The sequence below is a fragment of the Lathyrus oleraceus genome, chromosome 3 (assembly GCF_024323335.1).
Source record: "Lathyrus oleraceus cultivar Zhongwan6 chromosome 3, CAAS_Psat_ZW6_1.0, whole genome shotgun sequence".
NCBI lineage: Eukaryota > Viridiplantae > Streptophyta > Magnoliopsida > Fabales > Fabaceae > Lathyrus > Lathyrus oleraceus.
In genome coordinates this window covers 258,040,614-258,060,301 of record NC_066581.1, presented here as the reverse complement: position 1 = coordinate 258,060,301, position 19,688 = coordinate 258,040,614, and the positions used below count along the sequence as shown (strand labels likewise).

The 19,688-nt window shown below is 33.2% G+C and overlaps 4 protein-coding genes across 9 annotated transcripts; 1 reads left to right on the top strand and 3 right to left on the bottom strand.

The window, feature by feature from the left end:
• Positions 1-3,444: 3,444 nt before the first annotated feature.
• LOC127126757 (protein PXR1) lies at positions 3,445-5,446 on the top strand. 5 transcript variants are annotated; one of them, XR_007805084.1, is made up of 3 exons: positions 3,445-4,110; positions 4,900-5,075; positions 5,254-5,446. XR_007805084.1 is itself a non-coding variant. In XM_051055744.1 (2 exons), exons 1-2 carry the CDS (start codon positions 3,530-3,532, stop codon positions 5,354-5,356), a joined length of 684 nt encoding a protein of 227 aa, XP_050911701.1. In that variant the 5' UTR covers positions 3,445-3,529; the 3' UTR covers positions 5,357-5,446. The 5 variants fall into 5 exon arrangements, 4 of the variants coding, with proteins under 4 accessions (XP_050911701.1, XP_050911703.1, XP_050911702.1 ...); XM_051055744.1 differs by lacking the exon at positions 4,900-5,075; XM_051055746.1 differs by lacking the exons at positions 4,900-5,075; positions 5,254-5,446 and adding an exon at positions 4,526-4,761.
• A 49-nt stretch (positions 5,447-5,495) lies between these two features.
• LOC127126759 (light-regulated protein 1, chloroplastic) lies at positions 5,496-6,393 on the bottom strand. Its single transcript, XM_051055748.1, has 3 exons — positions 6,035-6,393; positions 5,795-5,956; positions 5,496-5,721 (listed from the first exon to the last, which is right to left on the bottom strand). The coding sequence occupies exons 1-3, from the start codon at positions 6,223-6,225 to the stop codon at positions 5,646-5,648; spliced, it is 429 nt and encodes a 142-aa protein (XP_050911705.1). The 5' UTR covers positions 6,226-6,393; the 3' UTR covers positions 5,496-5,645.
• Positions 6,394-8,673: 2,280 nt separating this feature from the next.
• On the bottom strand, positions 8,674-10,884 carry LOC127130723 (uncharacterized). Its single transcript, XM_051059691.1, has 5 exons — positions 10,665-10,884; positions 10,475-10,570; positions 10,153-10,371; positions 9,151-10,014; positions 8,674-9,056 (listed from the first exon to the last, which is right to left on the bottom strand). The coding sequence occupies exons 1-5, from the start codon at positions 10,882-10,884 to the stop codon at positions 8,674-8,676; spliced, it is 1,782 nt and encodes a 593-aa protein (XP_050915648.1).
• A 2,812-nt stretch (positions 10,885-13,696) lies between these two features.
• On the bottom strand, positions 13,697-18,873 carry LOC127126756 (putative pentatricopeptide repeat-containing protein At2g01510). Of its 2 annotated transcripts, none has more exons than XM_051055742.1 (3): positions 16,096-18,873; positions 15,452-15,800; positions 13,697-14,520 (listed from the first exon to the last, which is right to left on the bottom strand). In XM_051055742.1, exon 1 carries the CDS (start codon positions 18,740-18,742, stop codon positions 16,295-16,297), a length of 2,448 nt encoding a protein of 815 aa, XP_050911699.1. In that variant the 5' UTR covers positions 18,743-18,873; the 3' UTR covers positions 13,697-14,520; positions 15,452-15,800; positions 16,096-16,294. The 2 variants fall into 2 exon arrangements, with proteins under 2 accessions (XP_050911699.1, XP_050911700.1); XM_051055743.1 differs by having other exon boundaries at positions 15,470-15,800.
• Between the last annotated feature and the right edge of the window lie 815 nt (positions 18,874-19,688).

Sequence of the window (19,688 nt, the reverse complement as noted above, 5' to 3'; positions counted from 1 at the left end):
GCCTCAACAACTCGGTCTTTAGGAATTCCGAGATGTACAATACTTTTTTGTTGTCTTAAAATAATTTTCTTTATAATATCAAAATAACATTTATTTTATTTTTTCATTGCTATAATCTTATTTATTAATTTTCACTCGGTTCAACAATTCTACTAAGTATAATATTAAAATCAATGCATTTAATTATTTTCTTAAAAAATAACACGTAACTCAAATGAAACATTCTTTACGACACAATGGAAGCAAGCATGAATAGATATACTAAAAGTAAATTGGCATAATATCTTTTAGTTGTTGTTGGCAAAAATTCTTTAAAAAGTTGCTTATATTTAAGTTCTCAAATGTGACTCAGATCTACCTTATGATTTTAAGATTTTATACAAAAATATTGTTGCCAAAATACTCTTTTAGGTTCTTTAACTTTATCTCGAGGTTCATTTTGATCCCTTAACTTTTAAAGTCTAATTCTAACCGACGACGTCTATTTCTCCATGTGTGGCATCTGACGTGGCATATTATTTTATTTATTTATTATTTATTTTAGTCTTAAACAATTAAAACAAGATAAAAATTAAAATTTTATAAGAAGTAGAAACAAACACTCACCACTTGAGCTATTTGTCTATTGGTAAGTAAAACAAAATGTTTTATATATAATGTTAACATGGCCAATGTATATCTAATTTTGTTTCTAGGTTTCTTCAACCTGGATTTCTTCAAACTTATTCAACATAGGGAAAATCTTCAAACTTCTTCAACATAGGTTTCTTCATCTCATATGGTAAATGAATTGGCCACTCTAAAAAATCCTCGTAACATTTTACAACGAAAATTCTGAAAGATTTTTTTTTTCTATTTGTATATGGGAGAATTCTGAACAAAAATTTCATTCGAAATTTCGAACAAAAATTCCACACATTCCAACGACAATTTGAAAACAAATGCGTAGCCTATATATCTAATTTCTCAGAAAAACTGTCACTGAAAGTGAAGATGGAAGTGTCATTTCCCATTTTACCCTTCATTTATTTACTTTTTGTTCTCTCATCAATTTCGTTTGTAAATTTTAAGGGTTTGCACTAATTTAAGCAACTGAAAAATTATGAATTCAACGATAGTAAACTACTAAAAAATTAAGAATTAGCCATTTTAGTGACCTAAAAATCATATTTTTTTTCTCTTCAATTCGGCATGACTAAAATAGGCAAATAACAAACCAGGGCAAATAAGTATTGCAATTTATCCTTATTTGATCAAAGTATATACCATAAATTCAATGCTACATGTTTTTGATTTTATTGTTGGCTTTAATTGAAATTCTAACTATAAAGTATAGTTAATTTTCAGGTTGAAGAAACTTAGGTTGAAGAAGTTTGAAGAAACCCAGAAAAATGAAAGAATTAATGTATATCTAATTTGTAAATTTAATCAAAAACGGAAGAATGCTCTAATGGTAAAGTGTTTTGTCTGTAACCAACATGTGCTTGATTCAAATCTAGGTTTAAACAAAATTTTGTTGAATTTTGATCATTTTGGTGAAGAACATATGCCACATCAACGCCAAGACTAACGTGACGCTGTTTGAACAATTAAAAGATCAACTTTAAACTTTTTAAAATTGAGGGACCAAAATGAACTCCGAGATAAAGTTAAATGACCAAAAAGAGTATTTTGCCAATATTGTTCTGATTGAGTCTTTTTCTATAAATAAAATGAGTTGATTTCTCTCTCAACAAAGAACAAAAACAAATAATGTAAAACATTAACAAAATCATAGCTCAATTCTTCAATATCGTAGTTAGATTCTATTTTAGTCACGATTATACCGATTAATGGAGTAATGAATAACGTCAACGGTTGATCTTGGATTTGGAATCTCAGATGAAATAAATGAAGAAGAACCAAACCCTTTGCATGGGCTCGACTTGCACTAGTATGGTCGGGAGAAGCTTGCTTATCTTATAGTTTAGGTGCTTTAGCCGTTTTTGATTTTATAGTTTGGCTTTAGCCTAAATGAGGTTATAAACAAAGTTATTTAATTAAAATTTAAAATTGATATTAGTTTGGCTTTAGCCGTTTTTGCTTATCTCATAGTTTTATATTGTTGATCCTATTGAGTTTTATGGTCCCACTGGACCAGAAGCTTCTCAAGTTCAAGCATTTACGTTTCTAGTTAGAGACCAACATATTGGAGCTAATGTAGGCTTTTCTTAAAGGCCTAATGGTTTAGGTAAATATCTAATGCATTCTCCTATCGGAGAAGTCATTTTTGGAGGAGAAACTATGCATTTTTGGGATCTGCGTGGTCCCTGGTTAGAACCTCTTAGAGGTCTTAATGGTTTGAACTTGAGTAGACTGAAAAAAGATATACAACCTTGGCAAGAACGTCGTTCAGCGGAATATATGACTCATGTTCCGTTAGGTTCTTTAAACTTCGTGGGTGACGTAGCTACAAAGATTAATGCGGTCAATTATGTCTCTCATAGAAGTTGGTTAGCTAATTCTCATTTTGTTATCCTGCTACTAAGAGAAGTGTTTACTTCTTAAAATATCCTTTATACATAGGAGGGAACAGGGGAAGGGGTCAGATTTATCCCGACAGAAGCAAGAGCAATAATAATGTTTCTAATGCTACAACAACAGGTGTAGTAAACAAAATAATATGAAAAGAAAAAGGTGGATATGAAATAACAATAGTAGATGGATCAGATGGACGTGAAGTAATTGATAAAACGTTAAGGGACACTCTAAGACACTTTTTCAAACCTACTCTCATTTCGAGTCAAGAGAATGGTATGATCCCGCCGTCACCCCAGAATAAAAGGGATGATCTCGCAGTTCTTGGTCTGTGAAGATACGTGTTAGGTGCTCCGTTTTTCTTTTTCCATTGAGGCCAAACCTAAACCCGTGCTCGAGAGATAGTTATCTATATACTGATAAGGGATGAATGAATTCTCGAGAGGAGAGGAGCCATGATGGTCCCCCTGGACCGCCCGGATCCCATGAGTGAATAGAAAGTTGGATCTACATTAGATCTCACCTGAATCGTCCCATCTATCCTCCTGAGGAAAAGTTTGGTTTTAAATCAAACCCCAATTCAAACAGGAGAAGTACGTCATGGTAATGTGCCTTAGATGGTCCACATCTCAGGATCAGGCGTTGATGAACACATTGAACTATCTATATGGCTGATAACCCTCACAATCCAGGCACAACGACGCAATTATCAGGGGTGCGCTCTACCACTGACCTAATAGCCCGTTGTATGAGCCCACAATGAAGAAAAAAGAAAAAGTTTTTAAATTAGTTATTAACTATTAAAATATTATTTTGTATTATAATATCAATTTTAAATTTTAATTAAATAACTTTGTTTATAACCACATTTAGTTGCACTGGAAAATAACTGATAAGGACTAAAAAATAAATCCTAAAAATTGTTAAATACAGTATTATTATCCATAGTATAAATAAAACCTAAACATTTTATTAGGGTTTTGTATCACTTCACACTCCTCTGATACCAACCATGGCTTCAACTATCGATTTTCGCAATCTCGATGAAGGCTTCGGCGGCAAAACCTACAAGCGCAAACGTGAACAAGCTCAAGCAATCGAGGATGCAAGGATGGAAGAAATCCATGCCATGGAGATGGAGACCGACGAAACCGCCCCTCCTCCAGCGAAGAGATCCGCGCTTCCATCGGAATCAGATCCCAACAAACCGTCGTTTTCGTCTTTTTCGTTTGGTAAACCTACCTACGACGGAGTGATTGCTGGGAGAGTCTCCGGCAGGAACTGGAAGCAGGCGCGGCAGAGACGGTCGTCGGCGATGCAGGTTAGCAAGAAGGGAACGACGTTTGAGGAGAGGGCGAGAGCGAAGAGTATTAAAACGGCGTTTAAGGAGAGGATGACGGAGTTGAAAGAAGAGATAAGGTTGAATAAGGTTGAGAAGAGGAAGAAGAAAGAAGAGAGGGAGAAGAAGAAGAAAGAGAATATTCTTAGAACTGGTACTAAGCTTCAGAAGATCACGAACCCTAAGACTTTGAAGAGGATTGCGAAGTCGAAGCAGAGGAAACAGCTTAGGATGGTTCCTGATGATACGTTCAAGTAATAGACTACTGTTAGATTGTTTAATTTTAATGAAATTGAGTTTTATGTATTGAATTTTGTTTGTTATGATGAAGAATTTTGGGATGTTGAAGATTTTTCTACTTTGTTGCTTGTTAGCTTCAATTGTCATTATATTTAGATTACTATAGTCTTGAGATAATACATGTTCTTTTGTGACTGATTTGTTTGTTGGTTTTATGCTTCTAGGTTTTAGTCCATTAGGTTTACACAGAACTACATACATGTTTGAATCAAGTTGAATGCTCATGCTCATGTGATTCAAGTTGAAATAGAATTAAATAACATGAATTCAGAATGTGATATGTAATGTACCAGGGCAACGTGAATTCAGAATGTGATATGTAATGTACCAGGGCAACATGAATTCAGAATGTGATATGTAATGTACCAGGGCAACGTGAATTCAGAATGTGATATGTAATGTACCAGGGCAACATGAATTCAGAATGTGATATGTAATGTACCAGGGCAACTCTTTAGCAGAATGGGTATAGAAACTTTACAAAGTAACTAAATTGTATTTGTGTAAACAGATGGGTGGTTTGGTTTTGATGGGATGCCCAATTGATTTGGACAGAATTAGTATGTTGTTCTAATGATCAAATTGAATGTTATTTTTCTGAATTATAGGGCTTGCTGCAACCCAAATACAAATTGAATATACATTATTTATAGGTTCTCAAGCCAGCCAATTAGGCAAATACCTTAGAGTGTTCACTCCATTTTCATATTATTAGTCTTGAATAGTACATGTCTATCCTGCAGCCCAGGAGTGTTAGCTGGCTTGATATGCTTGAGAACCAACTCTGGGGGTTGTCCTGAGCACTGTCCCAGCCAGAGGTGCAATTGAAATGCTGCATACTGGTTTGTTTAATCATCATACAAGATGAAGACCAGTCTCTGTACCTCCCAAGCAGGGCGGGCAAAAGGTGCTGATTGAGGTACAGAGATTAATGTCTCATTCTGTTTAGAATCCAATTACCATTCCCATCCAAGAACTGAGATACTGCCAACTGCAGTATAGATTGATCAATATTTTGTGATGCTCAGTCCCTCAATTGTACTTTGAATTGAACACCTATATCCAAAATGCTGAATGAAACCTTCTTTGACTCTCAGGCTTACAGGTATCCTCCAAGACCATGAGCCAGCCTCGTTTTGCATAATATATGTTGGAAGTGGGGTAAGCGCCACCAACAACACCGACTGTCTTATAGAGTAATGCTACCGGGAACACAAAAGGCACTTGCAATTTTTTTGAAAAAGTATAATGAAAATATAATTGATGTCTATAACTTGATTTTGGTTTGTATTTTTAGATGTGTATAAATTATAATAGAGGATAATAAGTAAGAGAGACATAACTCGCACATACAACGTTGCATAAACTTTTGATATTTAAAAAACACAACTCATTATATATATGTACAATCAATACTACAATCACACATTGACAAGGTAGTATGAAATACTCGGGGAATAATGGCAATAAAATAGGTTTTTCATTTCTTCTAGTAGACACCCTTTTGATAATCAGGTTCACAGAAAGTTCCTCCAAGATCATCACAGGCCTCTGCTTGGAAAACCCTGAAAAACACATCATCCATTTAATATTTACAATTCTGATTTGATATTTCAACCAATAGTAATTAAATCTTACGTCTTAGGGTCATTGTATTCAAGATAGTCTCTGTCAATGTTCTCTGAAGCTGCAGTTTTTGGTGCGTCATTACTTGCCTCTGGCTGAAGCTTCACTTCAGGATACATGTCTGCCAAACAAGCTTCCCCTCCAACCGTTTCACACGCCTCAGCTGGAAACACACTGCAATAACACAAACAAATGTTATGGCAACCTTTTCAACCGTTTCAAGCATGAAAGTGATTAAGAATGAAATCTTACGAGAATGCTGAGTTGTAGTTGACTGTTGCAGGGTCAGAGTTCCCGGAAGCAACTTTGATTGCAGTGTAACGAGGTGGAGAAGCACGTGAGGCAGTGAATTTGGTAGGGAAAATAGTAAGATGCGAGACACTCTTTGGTGTTGTCAGAGGCACAACGGTGATGGTGGCTGCAAAGGTTAAAGCTGTCTGCATTTTAGAGTGTGTTTTGTGAATTTTGGAGTGTAACTTCTAATGTTCTGAGGATGTTTGGTTCCAATTTATAGAATAAGAATATGACATGTGTAACTATAATGGATAAGATATTTGATGTTCAAGATAAGGTTCTACTTTTTGTTTTTGGGAGATTATTGATTATCCTGACTCACACCATAATTGTGAGACTCTTGGACTTTTATAGATAAGATATTTGATGTTCAATATAGTACATGTTGATTTTTATATTCTTATCTTTGAGAGCACTACCCAATCACTAATATTATCTCTAAGCAAGATTGTAATATGCTTTGATCATATTTGTGTTTTAGAATAGTGAATAAATCAGTATATTAATATCCAAAATTGTAATTTAATCTTTTCATTTATGTCATTAAACCAAAATATCATTTTAAACAAATATTTATCAAAATTACTAAAAGATTTACAAAAGAGAGTCTCTTGCTTCATTAAGACAGTCTCTTGTTTTTATAAAATTGTAACGCTAAATTGAAAGTGGAAAAAATAAACTAATTGAACATTTTTGTAATTTAACAAACTAAAATATTATTTTGCAAATTTGTAATGCTTAATTATCCAACTACTATAATGTTGGGAATTAAAATGATGATTTACTTGTAGGTTATTATGTTTCTAATAATATATGTTTGATGTTAAACAATTTTATAAAAACAAATGTAACCCAATGGCTCAATACTTCGGGCAAGTGAAGTTTAAGAACACTTAAATATATGATTTGACATTGTCTAATAAAAACATATATCCTCCGGTTTTAAATATAAACAAACAAAAATAAAATTTCAATAATCTTAAATATAAGCAAAAGTTATTTATAATTATTACATTCAATATCACTATTTTAAATATATCCCTATTTTTTTTTTACATTTTTATATTTATAACCATTTTCAAAGGAAAAAATAAGGTAAAATAAATGTCTAATAAAAACATATATCCTCCGGTTTTAAATATAAACAAACAAAAATAAAATTTCAATAATCTTAAATATAAACAAAAATTATTTATAATTATTACATTCAATATCATTATTTTAAATATATCCCTATTTTTTTTTACATTTTTATATTTGTAACCACTTTCAAAGGAAAAAATAAGGTAAAATAAATGTCTAATAAAAACATATATCCTCCGGTTTTAAATATAAACAAACAAAAATAAAATTTCAATAATCTTAAATATAAGCAAAAGTTATTTATAATTATTACATTCAATATCACTATTTTAAACTAGTAAAGGACCCGTGCGTTCGCACGGGTCGCGCAAGTACAATAATTTATTTTAAAAAAATTAAAATATAATATATTTTTTTGTTTATATATATATATATATATATATATATATATATATATATATATATATATATATATATATATATATATATATATAGTTGGATCAACGTACACAAATTTATTGCATAAGAGTTTTTTTTAATGTAATGGATGTTAAATGATCAATAAATGGGTTCAAAAAATTTTCACAAATAACTTTTTCCAGTTTGGGACATAATAAAGTAAAACATTATTAATTTATAGTAATATAATTTGCTTAATTTTTTTGTATACTATATTAAGAAAATAATCAAAAATATAATACAAAAATATTTTTACAATTTATTGGTATATTGATATATAATAAACATCCCATTGTTAATGTTATGAATAAACATTCCATTTATCATTGAGATTTTGGACATAAGAAATAAAAATATATTTATTTAGTAATTGATGAAATTTTCCAATCTGTTACTAATTTGAGGTATAAAAGCGCAAATATTAACCTTTATAATAAATGATTATTTAACCAAAATACATAAACCATGTAAAAGAAATACCAGAACCTCATTTGTTTTAAAATATAGTAATGAATACTACCAAATGTTGAAATTAATTGCAATTGATACAGTAAGGTTTAATGCAACAAAAGATATTGAAACAAAAGGTTCACAATTTTAGTTAAAATTGTGAGAAATAAGTCCAGCAACAAAAATGATTTAACTTCGTACAATTCTTTGGTCCTTAAAAAACTGGGTTTATACAAAACCTGCTCGCAACCTTTTAGGAAGTGATGATTCATTACCCTGTAAAAAACAATTACATCCATATAAACAAATGTTAAAACATAATGTATATTTTATACAACTCATTCAATAAAATTCTAATAATAAACAACGACATTTGTTGATATAATATAACTAATGAAAAACTTACGTTCTATAAGTTTTCAAAAACTTCTTTGAACACGACGTTTGTTGTAGAATTCAATGGATGGTTATCCTTGTCATGGATTAATATCTTAAGCCCTTTTTTGCTTTTGACCCTTGATATTGCAACATATAGTTGACCATGACTAAATACACTTCTAGGCAAATACAATCCAACATAATCCAATGACTGACCTTGAGATTTGTTAATTGTCATAGCATAACATATAGTTTATGGGAAATTGCCTTCTAGTCATTTTGAATGGCCACGGAGATTGTGTTGGAGTCATATCCATTCTTGGAATATAGATAACCCCTCCAATATTCTTTCCAGATATAATCTTTGCCTCGATAACGTGGTTTGCCAATCTTGTAACTATAAGCCTTGTTCCATTCCAGAGACCTTCAGGTTGATCAATGTTTCGAAGCAACATAATAGGGGTCCCAATCTTCAATTTAATCTTGTGGTTAGGTAGACCGGAAGTTGTAAGTGTATTCAAAAATTCCGGGGTCAAAACATCAAAAGCTTCATTTCCTTCACCGTCAAAAGTGTCTACAGAATCTGAACTTAAATATTCCTTTTCTTCACCTTTGGGAAAATTTTTGAAATTTTATTATTATAAATCTATGTTAGTACATATAAATATATGAATGTATCTATAAATATGTTTACAATGGATAACGCATATCTGGTATGAATCCCAAAACGTATTGATTTATGATGTCAACCGTTTCAATTGTTCCTGTCAATATAGCTCTTGATTGCAAAAATTCTGGATTCTTGTAATTGTTAAGAAAATTCGGATATGTTTCACTAACAATGGCTTCTAGTGGATCATCATAGTTAGAAATTAAGAAATCATTTGGAATAGGAATATCCGTGTAACCATCGTTAGGTTCTTCCAATTTCCCATCGCCAACTTTTAATATCCAATTAGAAAACAATTCTAATTCAGATGTACTTGAAGTATTGCCGGCTTGTTGGAGTCGCATGTTCTTTGTAAGCTTCAGCACAACACAATGATCCCAGATGTATGATGAATTTATTGTAGAATGTATTATATCTGAACGACTGCCCCTTGGTACAACTGGTAATATTTGCCGAAAATCTCCACCAAATACAATTACTTTCCCTCCGAATAATTTGTCAGAACAATTGGAACGCCCCATTATGTCTTTAAGGGTTTTATCAAACGCTTCAAAACAAAATCTGTGTGCCATTGGAGCTTCATCCCAAATTATCAACTTTGCCATTTTTAGTAGCTCTGCACGATCACTATCTTTGTCGATATTACATGTAGAAGACTCCATTGTAGGTATTGGAATCTTGAACATTGAATGAGTCGTTCGACCTCCTGGAAGTAGTAGTGAAGCTATGCCCGATGAAGCAACAGTTAAACAAATTTGTTTCTTTGATCTTATGTAGGAAGCTAGAGTTCTCCACGTGTAGGTTTTCCCTGTGCCACCGTATCCATACAAAAAAAATACGCCTCCTTGTTGATTGTTTACTGCTTCCATTATTCGCTTGAATACACCTCTTTGCTCATCTAATTTTAAAAGAATACATAGCAAACATGCAGTGAATAAATTAATTATACATTAAAAAAAATTGTAAGATAAAATCATACTTTAAAAGTTAACTTTATAAAATTATGACAAAACTTACAAACATTTAACATATTTACCTGTAAGATTTAAGAACAAATTATTGTATTCTTGCAATTGTTCGGCTGGATTGTAACTCCGCTCTTCGTATATGAGCTTATTTCCCAACTGCTCAACCACATATCCACTTGGATAAGGCATTCCAGCAAATTCCTTTAGACTTCGGCTCTTCCTTTGAAGATTTCGTTCAATCTCAATTAATGTTAAATTCATTATCTCTTCATCCGACAATCTCAAACCTTTATACAATAGTAATTATAAGTGTAAACTATAAAACAAATTTACTTTTAAGAATCAAACAAATAAATATAATAAAAATTCACAATATAGGAAAAATAATACCTCTATTGTTTGCAATTCGCTGTTGAGCATATAGTATTCCATCAGCTAAGAGATGACATGTTTTACTCCATACATGTCTTGGCCTGTTAATGCTGCCTGATAATAACATGTGAACAAATAGTATTATTGGTACTTGGCTTAGTCTTTAAGGACGAATGAAGTTGACGACTTACTTCAACGTTGGCTATACCACGACCGTCATTTAGTATGTTTGGCGAAAGTTCTGATATTGGTATCCTCAAAGCTGTTGAGTCATTGCCGCGTCTTTTATCAAATGTACCGTTTTCTTTTAGAGCAGTTTTCAACCTCTCAGATTTCTTGTCATCAATAACACTCTTTCTATAAATTCTGGTTTTTGCAGCATTCTTCCTCCTCAAAATAGTTTTAAAATGTAATTCTTCATCTACCATTTTGAATATTTTCTATTATAGTACTCACTTAGGCTCTATAATTCAAAATGATCATACTTGATCATACATCTGAAAAAATTACACATATATAACAGATATTATATATCTTCATCATTATAAATAAAACAAAAGATATATAATTTTATAGTGAATAAAAATATCAAATGTTCACCTGATAAAAAACATAACTTACATTGCTATGGCTTTATTTGAATAAAGTTTTCTTACAGCTTTTGCTCATTCAACATGATAAGTTCATTTCTTGAATTTGGAACAATACTTGAAATGCTAATATATAATATATAAGGTACATGTTAAGAATGAATCATTTCCATTATATATATATATATTTGGTACGAAAATTCGTCTGTTTCCTCCAAAATAATTGACAATTACGTAACATGTGGATATGTGTAATATAGGGAAATGAAAACACGATCCAATTCTTGCCGTCAAGAGTTGGAAGAGATTTTGGTAAGTTTCTGTTACCACTCATCTTTGCAGCGATTGATCAACAACAACCGACGATCTCTGACATGTGATTCTTGAAAACACGATCAAGAATCTAACCGGAGCTCTACACTAACAAATAGGTATTAGAGCCGTGGTTCAACTTTGTGGGGGAGTGGGAGCTGGATCCAGTGTTGGATCCTGTTATAGGATGTAGGGGGATCACACTTGTGGGGGAGAATGTTGAATGCAAGTGTTAGTGGTTAAAGTACCACATTGCATATGAATAAGTAGAATGTTGTATTTATAAGAGAGATGACTCATTTACCTAACACCTTAAGGTTTTGGATTGAGATGTGGTGTTTCCCTCTCTTGTGGTCCTGAAGCATTAGTCACACTGTTGCTCCAGACTCTTTTGGACTCCCCAACACCAACATCATATATCACCAACAATAAATATATATCAGCCTGTTTTTAGTGAAACACCAAAACCAAATGAAAGATCAAAATTAAAATTCACATAAGTAGCTCTTATTTAAATCCACAAAATAGATACATAACTAATTTTAAAATAAATGAAAATAAAAAATCACCAAAGATGAAACATAAAATTCAAAACATAAAAGCGAAAAAACATTATACAAAATCACCAAAATCGATAATGCAAAATCGAAATAGATAGAAATCGAAATAAATCTGAATCCAGAACACAATAATTAGAACTTAACCGAAATAGATGAAATCAAAAGTCAAAATAAAAAATCTCCAAAATCAACAAAGTTGAAATATATGGAATCAAAATCAGGAACATTATAACTTGCCATTGTCACCATGCTCACTTTAAATTGAAATTTTAAATTGAGATAAAGGAAAAATAATGGGTTAGAACCAAAATTCGGGGATGAAAATAATGTAAATAAAGAAGGAAAAAGAATTGAATAAAATTGATTTGGTTATTTGAGATGGATTTTGGAGTAAAATAGAGAATGCACAATATTTATGAAAATGGATTTTCTGGATTTGTTTAAGAAGATATAAAGAATGCATAGTATTTATGAAAATAGTTTTTTTTTTGGATAAATCAATAATGATTTGTTTGTTTCCCGTTATTCAAATAGAATTGGCATAACTGTGAAGGGAAGAAAGTCGAGAAACTAAATTGAGTTGATTCAAAGCACCCATGAGAATAGAATGAGACCTTAAATCAAATAGAAATATTGTAATGTTACATAAATTATATTTGTAAAAAATATATATCTTCTAAAAAAGGAAGGTATTCATGTACGAATAAAATAATTGGAATTGAAAAGGAAGAAATTCCTATAATCTTAATCAATAGAAACTAAAAGCAACACGTTAATCAAAATCCATTCGCAAATATATATATATATATATATATATATATATATATATATATATATATATATATATATATATATATATATATATATATATATATATATATATATATATATATATATATATATATATATATATATATATATATATATATATATATATATATATATATATATATATATATATATATATATATATATGATGAGATAAGTGGATGAAGAAAATAAAACACATACATTTTCTCCTTTTGAATTTGAAACTCCGGCACACCAATGCATTGGCAGATGAAAATTGATTATTATGGGAGAATCAAGAAGATTTAGGGTTAATGGAAATAGTGAAATACATTGAAAGAGTAAAAGAAACCGTAAAAAATGTCTTTGGAAAGATGAAATTGTGTTTATTGGTATTTGTAATTGAAAGGGATACAATGTGTTTGCTAACGAATATGAAAGAGTTCATTGGTATATGAAATTGTGTCTCCACACCTACTAAAGTTGGGTTCATAATAATTAATATATTTTCCTTTAAAATAGAGATACAATGTAATAATTATTAACATTGGATTAACAAATACCAATAATGCAAAAAGACAATTAGAGACTTAAATAACCATGTTTTATTAATTTTAATTAGGTTATGACGTAAATTTGGTAGTAATTAACTTTTATATATTAAAAGTAGATATATCCCTATTTTTTTTTTACATTTTTATATTTGTAACCACTTTCAAAGGAAAAAATAAGGTAAAATTAAAAAGAGGATAAGAATCAAATGTATTCAGAAAGAGAAAAAAGAATATGCACTGACCGTGTAAAATAATTTTAGACTGTCAACCAATCACGGACGTGTATCCCGCCAAGTCATCCGTTTAATTTTAAAATACTGGTATGACATGGCAGAATGTTATAATTCTATTGAATGATAGTGTAAAATTAGTTTACATCGACAGTGCACTACCTTTAATCTCATTCAGAAAATGGTGAGTTTTTGACTCAAAGAGTAATCATTTATAATATCATCACTTAAATTAAAATATAAACTTCACTGCAAAATGCTAAAAAGAAGGAAGTCCCTGCCTAGTGACAATATCCTTGGATAACCAATAGAAAATGGACGTCCAAACTACTCTGTTGCAACTTTTCTGCATCAAATAATTTCTAACAAGTTCTTTGAAAATGTCACTTGCAAGTTCCAATTTAAATGTACTGTTGTCATGAAAATTCACATTTATATTCTACAATTTGAAATACAGTTCAATTAACCTGTGAGTTCGACCACAAGTCAGTGCACTGTTGTCACGTGATATAATTATTTTCGATTTGGGTTGACGTTGCTTTTTGTCAATAAATAGGCATCCTTTTGTTTCATTCCCATATTGTCATTCCTATCTGCTGATATATGTTTGATGCGGCGTTTGATGTCTCCCGTTGGTCAAGCATATTATTCTTATCTGCTTCGCTTAGTGACTCTGAAAACAATATGCTCATCAATGAAGAACTTGTACATTTTCTTTGAGAGCAATGTGTTTGACCAAAACAAAATCTCCTAAATTGGATAGTTATTGCCAATTTGTGGAGTGGTTTCCTTTGCTAGCCAAGCTCCCTAGTACTTCGGGTAGAGTAAAGGGTATCTCATTGGCATTAGTGCCAGACCGGGGTGGCTTCTGCAAGCATACTATTTGTATGAGGCAGCAGGGATGCTGTTCAGATCTACCATTACTGGTGTGCATCGAATGCCTTTTTCTGTCGAGGAGGAAACTAGACACCTTTTGCCATGGAAGTTTCGTGCCAAGGTGAAAACTGGACACCTTTTACCTCGGGAGTCCTGAGGCAATGTATATGATTAGAGTATTAATTACATTATATATAAAAGGATATTTTGATATATTTATTAATGTTATCATTGATTTGATATACCTATTTATGCTGTTTTTTTTCATTACTTTTAGTCTCAATTTGGATTCTAGAATCCAATCACTAAAATCACAGGCTCCGAATTCTAAAATCTAAAGGATATTTTAGACATATCGAAGGGTTTCTGAGAGGCTTGGAGTGACAGATTTCTCACCAAGTTTTGAATATGGTGGGCCAAGCCCAAGCCAGTAGAATTCAAGTAATATATGGAGTAATTTGCTTATTGTTTCTACAACACTGTAGATTAGAATGGGGAGACAAGGATGAGGAAAGAAGGGTTTCTTATGTTTAACAAAACCTTGAGAACAGGGTTGAATTTCAGGGGAGTGGTATTGTTAGGGGATTTGTTAGGACAAAAAAGGAGATATTGCTTACTGATTATGGACAATTAGAGTAGTAAGCTACATTTTCGGCTTTCTTAGCAACATAGTAGTATTGGCATGTTGTTTGGGCAACTCTGGAAAGATACTACATTCCCTTTAATTCACTCAGCTAAGATTCACAATTTTGTGCGAGTGTGACTATTTTTCCTCAGTCAATGGGGGTCTGAAGAAATGAGTTTGTAAGTTGTAAGTGAGTACATTAAATTGTCTTACCTATGGTTATAAATTCGTTACTCACGATCCTACGAGACCAAGTTAGCTCGCAAGTTTGACAACAATGGAGACTTTTGATTGAGCTGGATTTAAGTCAAAAGAATATTATAATTATATTTTACGAAACCTCTGTAGGACATGAAAACCAGACATAACAATTCATAGATTTAAGGCTATATTTCATAGAGCAACTAATTGTAAATGATGGGGAGGGTGAATATAAAAATCTCAATCAATAAAGTTTACCTCATTAAAAGGGCCCACCTTGTATTGAAAAATAGCATTATGACTATCAATTTTTTCCCAGATTCTATCTTCAGAAGGTCCCAGAACTCAAAACAATAGCACAAGAACAAAACTTCCATGGATGAAAGGTTTTTTTGCAGGTAATAGTCTATTAAGTTGCTCTTCACAAAGAGTCCTATTATAGCTCCCCTGCCTCTCTGCTCACAGAGGATTCAATTGACAGACAAACAGGAGAAGTCAGGTTTTGAGATCCATACAATTGTTCTATCCTTAGTAGAGCATAATCTAACCAGCCACCAGGATGAGTGTCAAGATACTCTCTTGTCAACTCTGGGGTCATGTTACGGTACTGCAACATCACACACATATCAGTATTCAGTACAGATTCGTCCCGAAACACAGAGCTTAAGCAGGGGTAAAATTAAAAAATTTAAAATAAATTTAAAAAAAAAAAAAAAAAAAAAGAGTAGAAATCCTCCAGTTCCCACAATAGTATTGCCTCACACACATCATGTGTACTTCAAAGTCTCAAATTTTTTAAATTGCTGATGGTACTGCAACAATTGAATCAATAAAAAACCAGCATCTAATTATTGATTGAAAATTGAATCAAAGAAGAGAGGTTAGGAGACAAAAGTACATACCCAAGTGCTGTTGGTGCCTTAAGGATATTTAAGGACCAATGTGCAGTGGTCAATAATATCTGCAGTAAGCCCAAGCCCCCTATTTGCCAGTTTTCAATCCCTAGCTCAGCTCAGTTCTTCATACTACTAGATTCATTACAAGGTTTTACCTTTTTTTTACAAGGGAAAATGATGGCTTTATGGATGGTACCAAGCTAGGCTACCAGTAGTCTCTACAGGAGCAAAACCCATCCCTGAAATGATGGAACCTACTTGAATCCCTAACCGTGATTTCTCGACCAACGATCTTGGAGATCACCTTTATGGCTGCATGACAATCAGTACAAGCTCTTAGGTTTTTCATCACTAATATAGGTGACCCTTTTGGGGTGCTAATTAGTGCAAAGGCAATGGCAATGCGTTCACTGTGATATTTAAGAGACTCTATCTTCACGTCCTCATCCACATTGTGAAGGGCACAACTTGAGTCTGGTTTATACCCTTGTTGACCCATTTTCTCTTCCAACTCGTCAAGCTTCCTCATTATCTCTTTCATCTGTGGATGAGACTTATCATTGGCAGTGAACACATGAGTTTGGTGTTTGATTTCAACCCAACTATAAGCAGGGACTTTTTTCACTCCTCTTTCTCTCATGGCCTTCTTCACCTTTCCTACATTGTCCCATTCACCAGCTTCTGCATAGATATTGGACATGCTAACATATGGAGCAGCATCTCTAAGTACATTCATATTGAATAGTTGCTCTGCTGCATTCTTTGCCAACTCCTGATTTTTATGGATTCTACATGAGTTGAGAATGGATGACCATATTATTTCATCAGGTTCAAAAGGCATCTGAGCCATCAATTTCACCGCCTCATCAAATCTTCCACCGCGACATAACATATCGATGATCGATGCATAATGCTCTTTCCTGGGAACAAGTTTATAAATCTCAGTCATGGAGTTGAAGTACTGTAACCCTTCTTCAACTAGACCACAGTGACTGCAAGCACATAGAATGCTGAGGAGACTAACAGAATCTGGCTGTAAACCTGAATGAACCATTTCTTCAAACAATCTAAGGGTGTGGTCTCCGTCTCCATTTTGTGCATAAGCTGAAATAAGTGCATTCCAGGAGACTGAATTTCTTACAGGCATCTCTTGAAACATTTGAAGGGCATCTTTTATGGATCCACATTTTGCATACATGTCAAGTAGTGCACTCCCAGAAAATACATTTGAAATGTATCCCGATCCGATTATATGTGAGTGCAACTGCTTTCCCAGTGTCAATGATGCTAAACTTGCACATGCTCTAACGACACTGGCATAAGTGGCTGCATCGGCACTTATTTTGGCTCTTTGCATCTCAATGAATAGCTTTAGACCATCTTCATGAAGTCCTTTCTGAACATAAGCCGATATCATGGCTGTCCATGGAACAGAACTTTGATGAGCTAGATCTTCAAACATCCTATTTGCTTCCCGAAATTTGCCACATTTAGCATACATATCAACCAATGAATTACCTACGAGGATCTCTGAAATCGCATCCGTTGCAATAGTCTGGGAATGAATCTGTCTACCCATATCTAGGTTTAAAGAAATTGCAGCTATGCTCAACAAGGTAGAATATGGGAATTGTCTCCTGTCAAATCCAGTGAATTGCAATTCCCTGAACAGTTCAAGAGATTCTTCCACTCTTCCACTCCACGCATAACAGGTGATAAGCACATTGTAAGAGATACCATCCACCTCTGGCATCTCATAAAAAAGCTTACTTGCTTCAACAACCCGGCCATGCTTCGAGTAAAAATCAAGCAAAGCATTAGCCACAAACACATTCCACACAAAGTTACACTTCACCACAAAACCATGAACTTGTTGCCCAAATTCTATATCATCCAAATGTATACCTGCTGTTAAAATCGCAGCAAAAGTAAACTCCGACGGCCTATACCCCAATTCCTGCATCTTGAAAAACAGGTTTATGGCTTCATGATTGAACCCTTCTTTCGAGTACCCCGTCAACAAGGCATTAAAAGTCACAGAATCTCTCTCAGGTATATCATTGAACAGGCGACAAGCTAATCCAAGGCTGCGGGTCTTACAGTAAGAGTCAAGCAATGAATTAGAAACCACAAGCGTCGAATCATAGCCCAATTTGATAACATGGGTATGAACTTGTCTCACTTCATTAACAGAATCAAACTCAGTGAACCCGGATAACAGAGTAGCCAAACTGACATGATCCGGGTCGATCCCGTGCCTACCCATCTCAACGAAAAGGCTAAAGGCTTCACGGAATCTATTATCTTGAGCATAACCACCAATCAACATTGTCCATGTAACAGCAGTCCGTTCAAACATGGAGTCAAACAAGGTTCTGGCTTTAGAAAGATTGCCAGATTTTATGTAACCCATGATCATGGTGTTGGTGGAGAATATGTTCTTGTGGGGCATTTCGTCGAACAGTTTGCGGGCGGCAATGAAATCCCCACGTTGGAGAAAAGTCTTGAGAAGGAAATTGGAACGGCATGTGTTGGGATCGAAGCCTGTCTTGATGATGGAGGCGTCGACGTGAATGTGAGGTTTTGGAGCAGTTAGCGTGACAAGGTTGTTGAACGCGTTGGTTTTCCTCGTGCATGGTTTTATGTAATTCATGAGATTAGAGACGGATTATGCTCGGTTTATTTGGCGCTAAAATGTCCAGCGTTTTTGCAAAGGCGACATAACGTACACATACATACTGTCTTACTTTTAATTAAAAATAAAATGATATTCATTATTCTAATAGATTAACACTCACAATCAGGAGGTGTTTGTTGTGCGGTTTTGGCGGTGTTTGTTGTGCGGTTTTGGCGGTTTTAACAATAAAAATCATTCGAAACGTAAGAGAAAAAAACATCTAATTTGTATTGAGATATTAGATATAATCCAAGTTGAGTTGTGTGCCCCAAACCCAAAGTTAATTAGGGTTTAAGGTTTGTTACTTAGTTTTTTATTTTACTTCAGGGTTTAGAGTTTAGGGTTTGTTACTTAGGTGTATATAAATAAACAATTTATAATTCAGTTTTATTAATCATTCAATTCAATAATATAATCTTTATTTTCTTATTCTCTCGTTCTCTCCTAACTAAAAGTGCATAAAACACTAACAAATTGGTATTTAGAACTCCAATTAGATTCTTGATCGTGTTTTCGAGAATCACACGTCAAAGACCGTATTTCCGGGATTGTGGATTGTTGTTGATCAATCGTTGCAAAGATGAATGGTAACCGAAATTTACTAAACTCCCTTCCAATTCTTGACGGCAAGAATTGGCTTCGATAGAGAAAACAGATGCAATCTCTATTTGGCTTTCATGAAACCCTAAAATTGGTTACTAATGGTGTTCCTGCAGTTGGTGAAGATGCAACTTACGCACAAAGAATCGCTCACAAGGGTGCCAAGAAGAAGGATTGCAAGTCGGCGTTTTACATCCAATCGGCGGTTGATGCGACTAATTTCGATAGAATCACTCATGTTGAATTGGCGAATGAGCTATGAGATATTCTTGTCAAATACTACGAAGGAGGCGAGAAAGTCAAGGTTGTCAAGTTGCAAACT

Bases quoted from the DNA above. Each gene is read 5' to 3' on its own strand.
- LOC127126757 (XM_051055744.1), top strand. From the start codon at position 3,530: ATGGCTTCAACTATCGATTTTCGCAATCTCGATGAAGGCTTCGGCGGC. The intron at 4,111-5,253 runs GTAATAGACTAC...TTTGACTCTCAG, and splicing joins GTTCCTGATGATACGTTCAA to GCTTACAGGTATCCTCCAAG.
- LOC127126759 (XM_051055748.1), bottom strand. From the start codon at position 6,225: ATGCAGACAGCTTTAACCTTTGCAGCCACCATCACCGTTGTGCCTCTG. The intron at 5,957-6,034 runs GTAAGATTTCAT...GTGTTATTGCAG, and splicing joins AACTACAACTCAGCATTCTC to TGTGTTTCCAGCTGAGGCGT. The intron at 5,722-5,794 runs GTAAGATTTAAT...TGTGTTTTTCAG, and splicing joins GAATACAATGACCCTAAGAC to GGTTTTCCAAGCAGAGGCCT.
- LOC127130723 (XM_051059691.1), bottom strand. From the start codon at position 10,884: ATGGTAGATGAAGAATTACATTTTAAAACTATTTTGAGGAGGAAGAAT. The intron at 10,571-10,664 runs GTATAGCCAACG...TGTTATTATCAG, and splicing joins CATACTAAATGACGGTCGTG to GCAGCATTAACAGGCCAAGA. The intron at 9,057-9,150 runs GTTATCCATTGT...ATTTTCCCAAAG, and splicing joins GGGATTCATACCAGATATGC to GTGAAGAAAAGGAATATTTA.
- LOC127126756 (XM_051055742.1), bottom strand. From the start codon at position 18,742: ATGAATTACATAAAACCATGCACGAGGAAAACCAACGCGTTCAACAAC.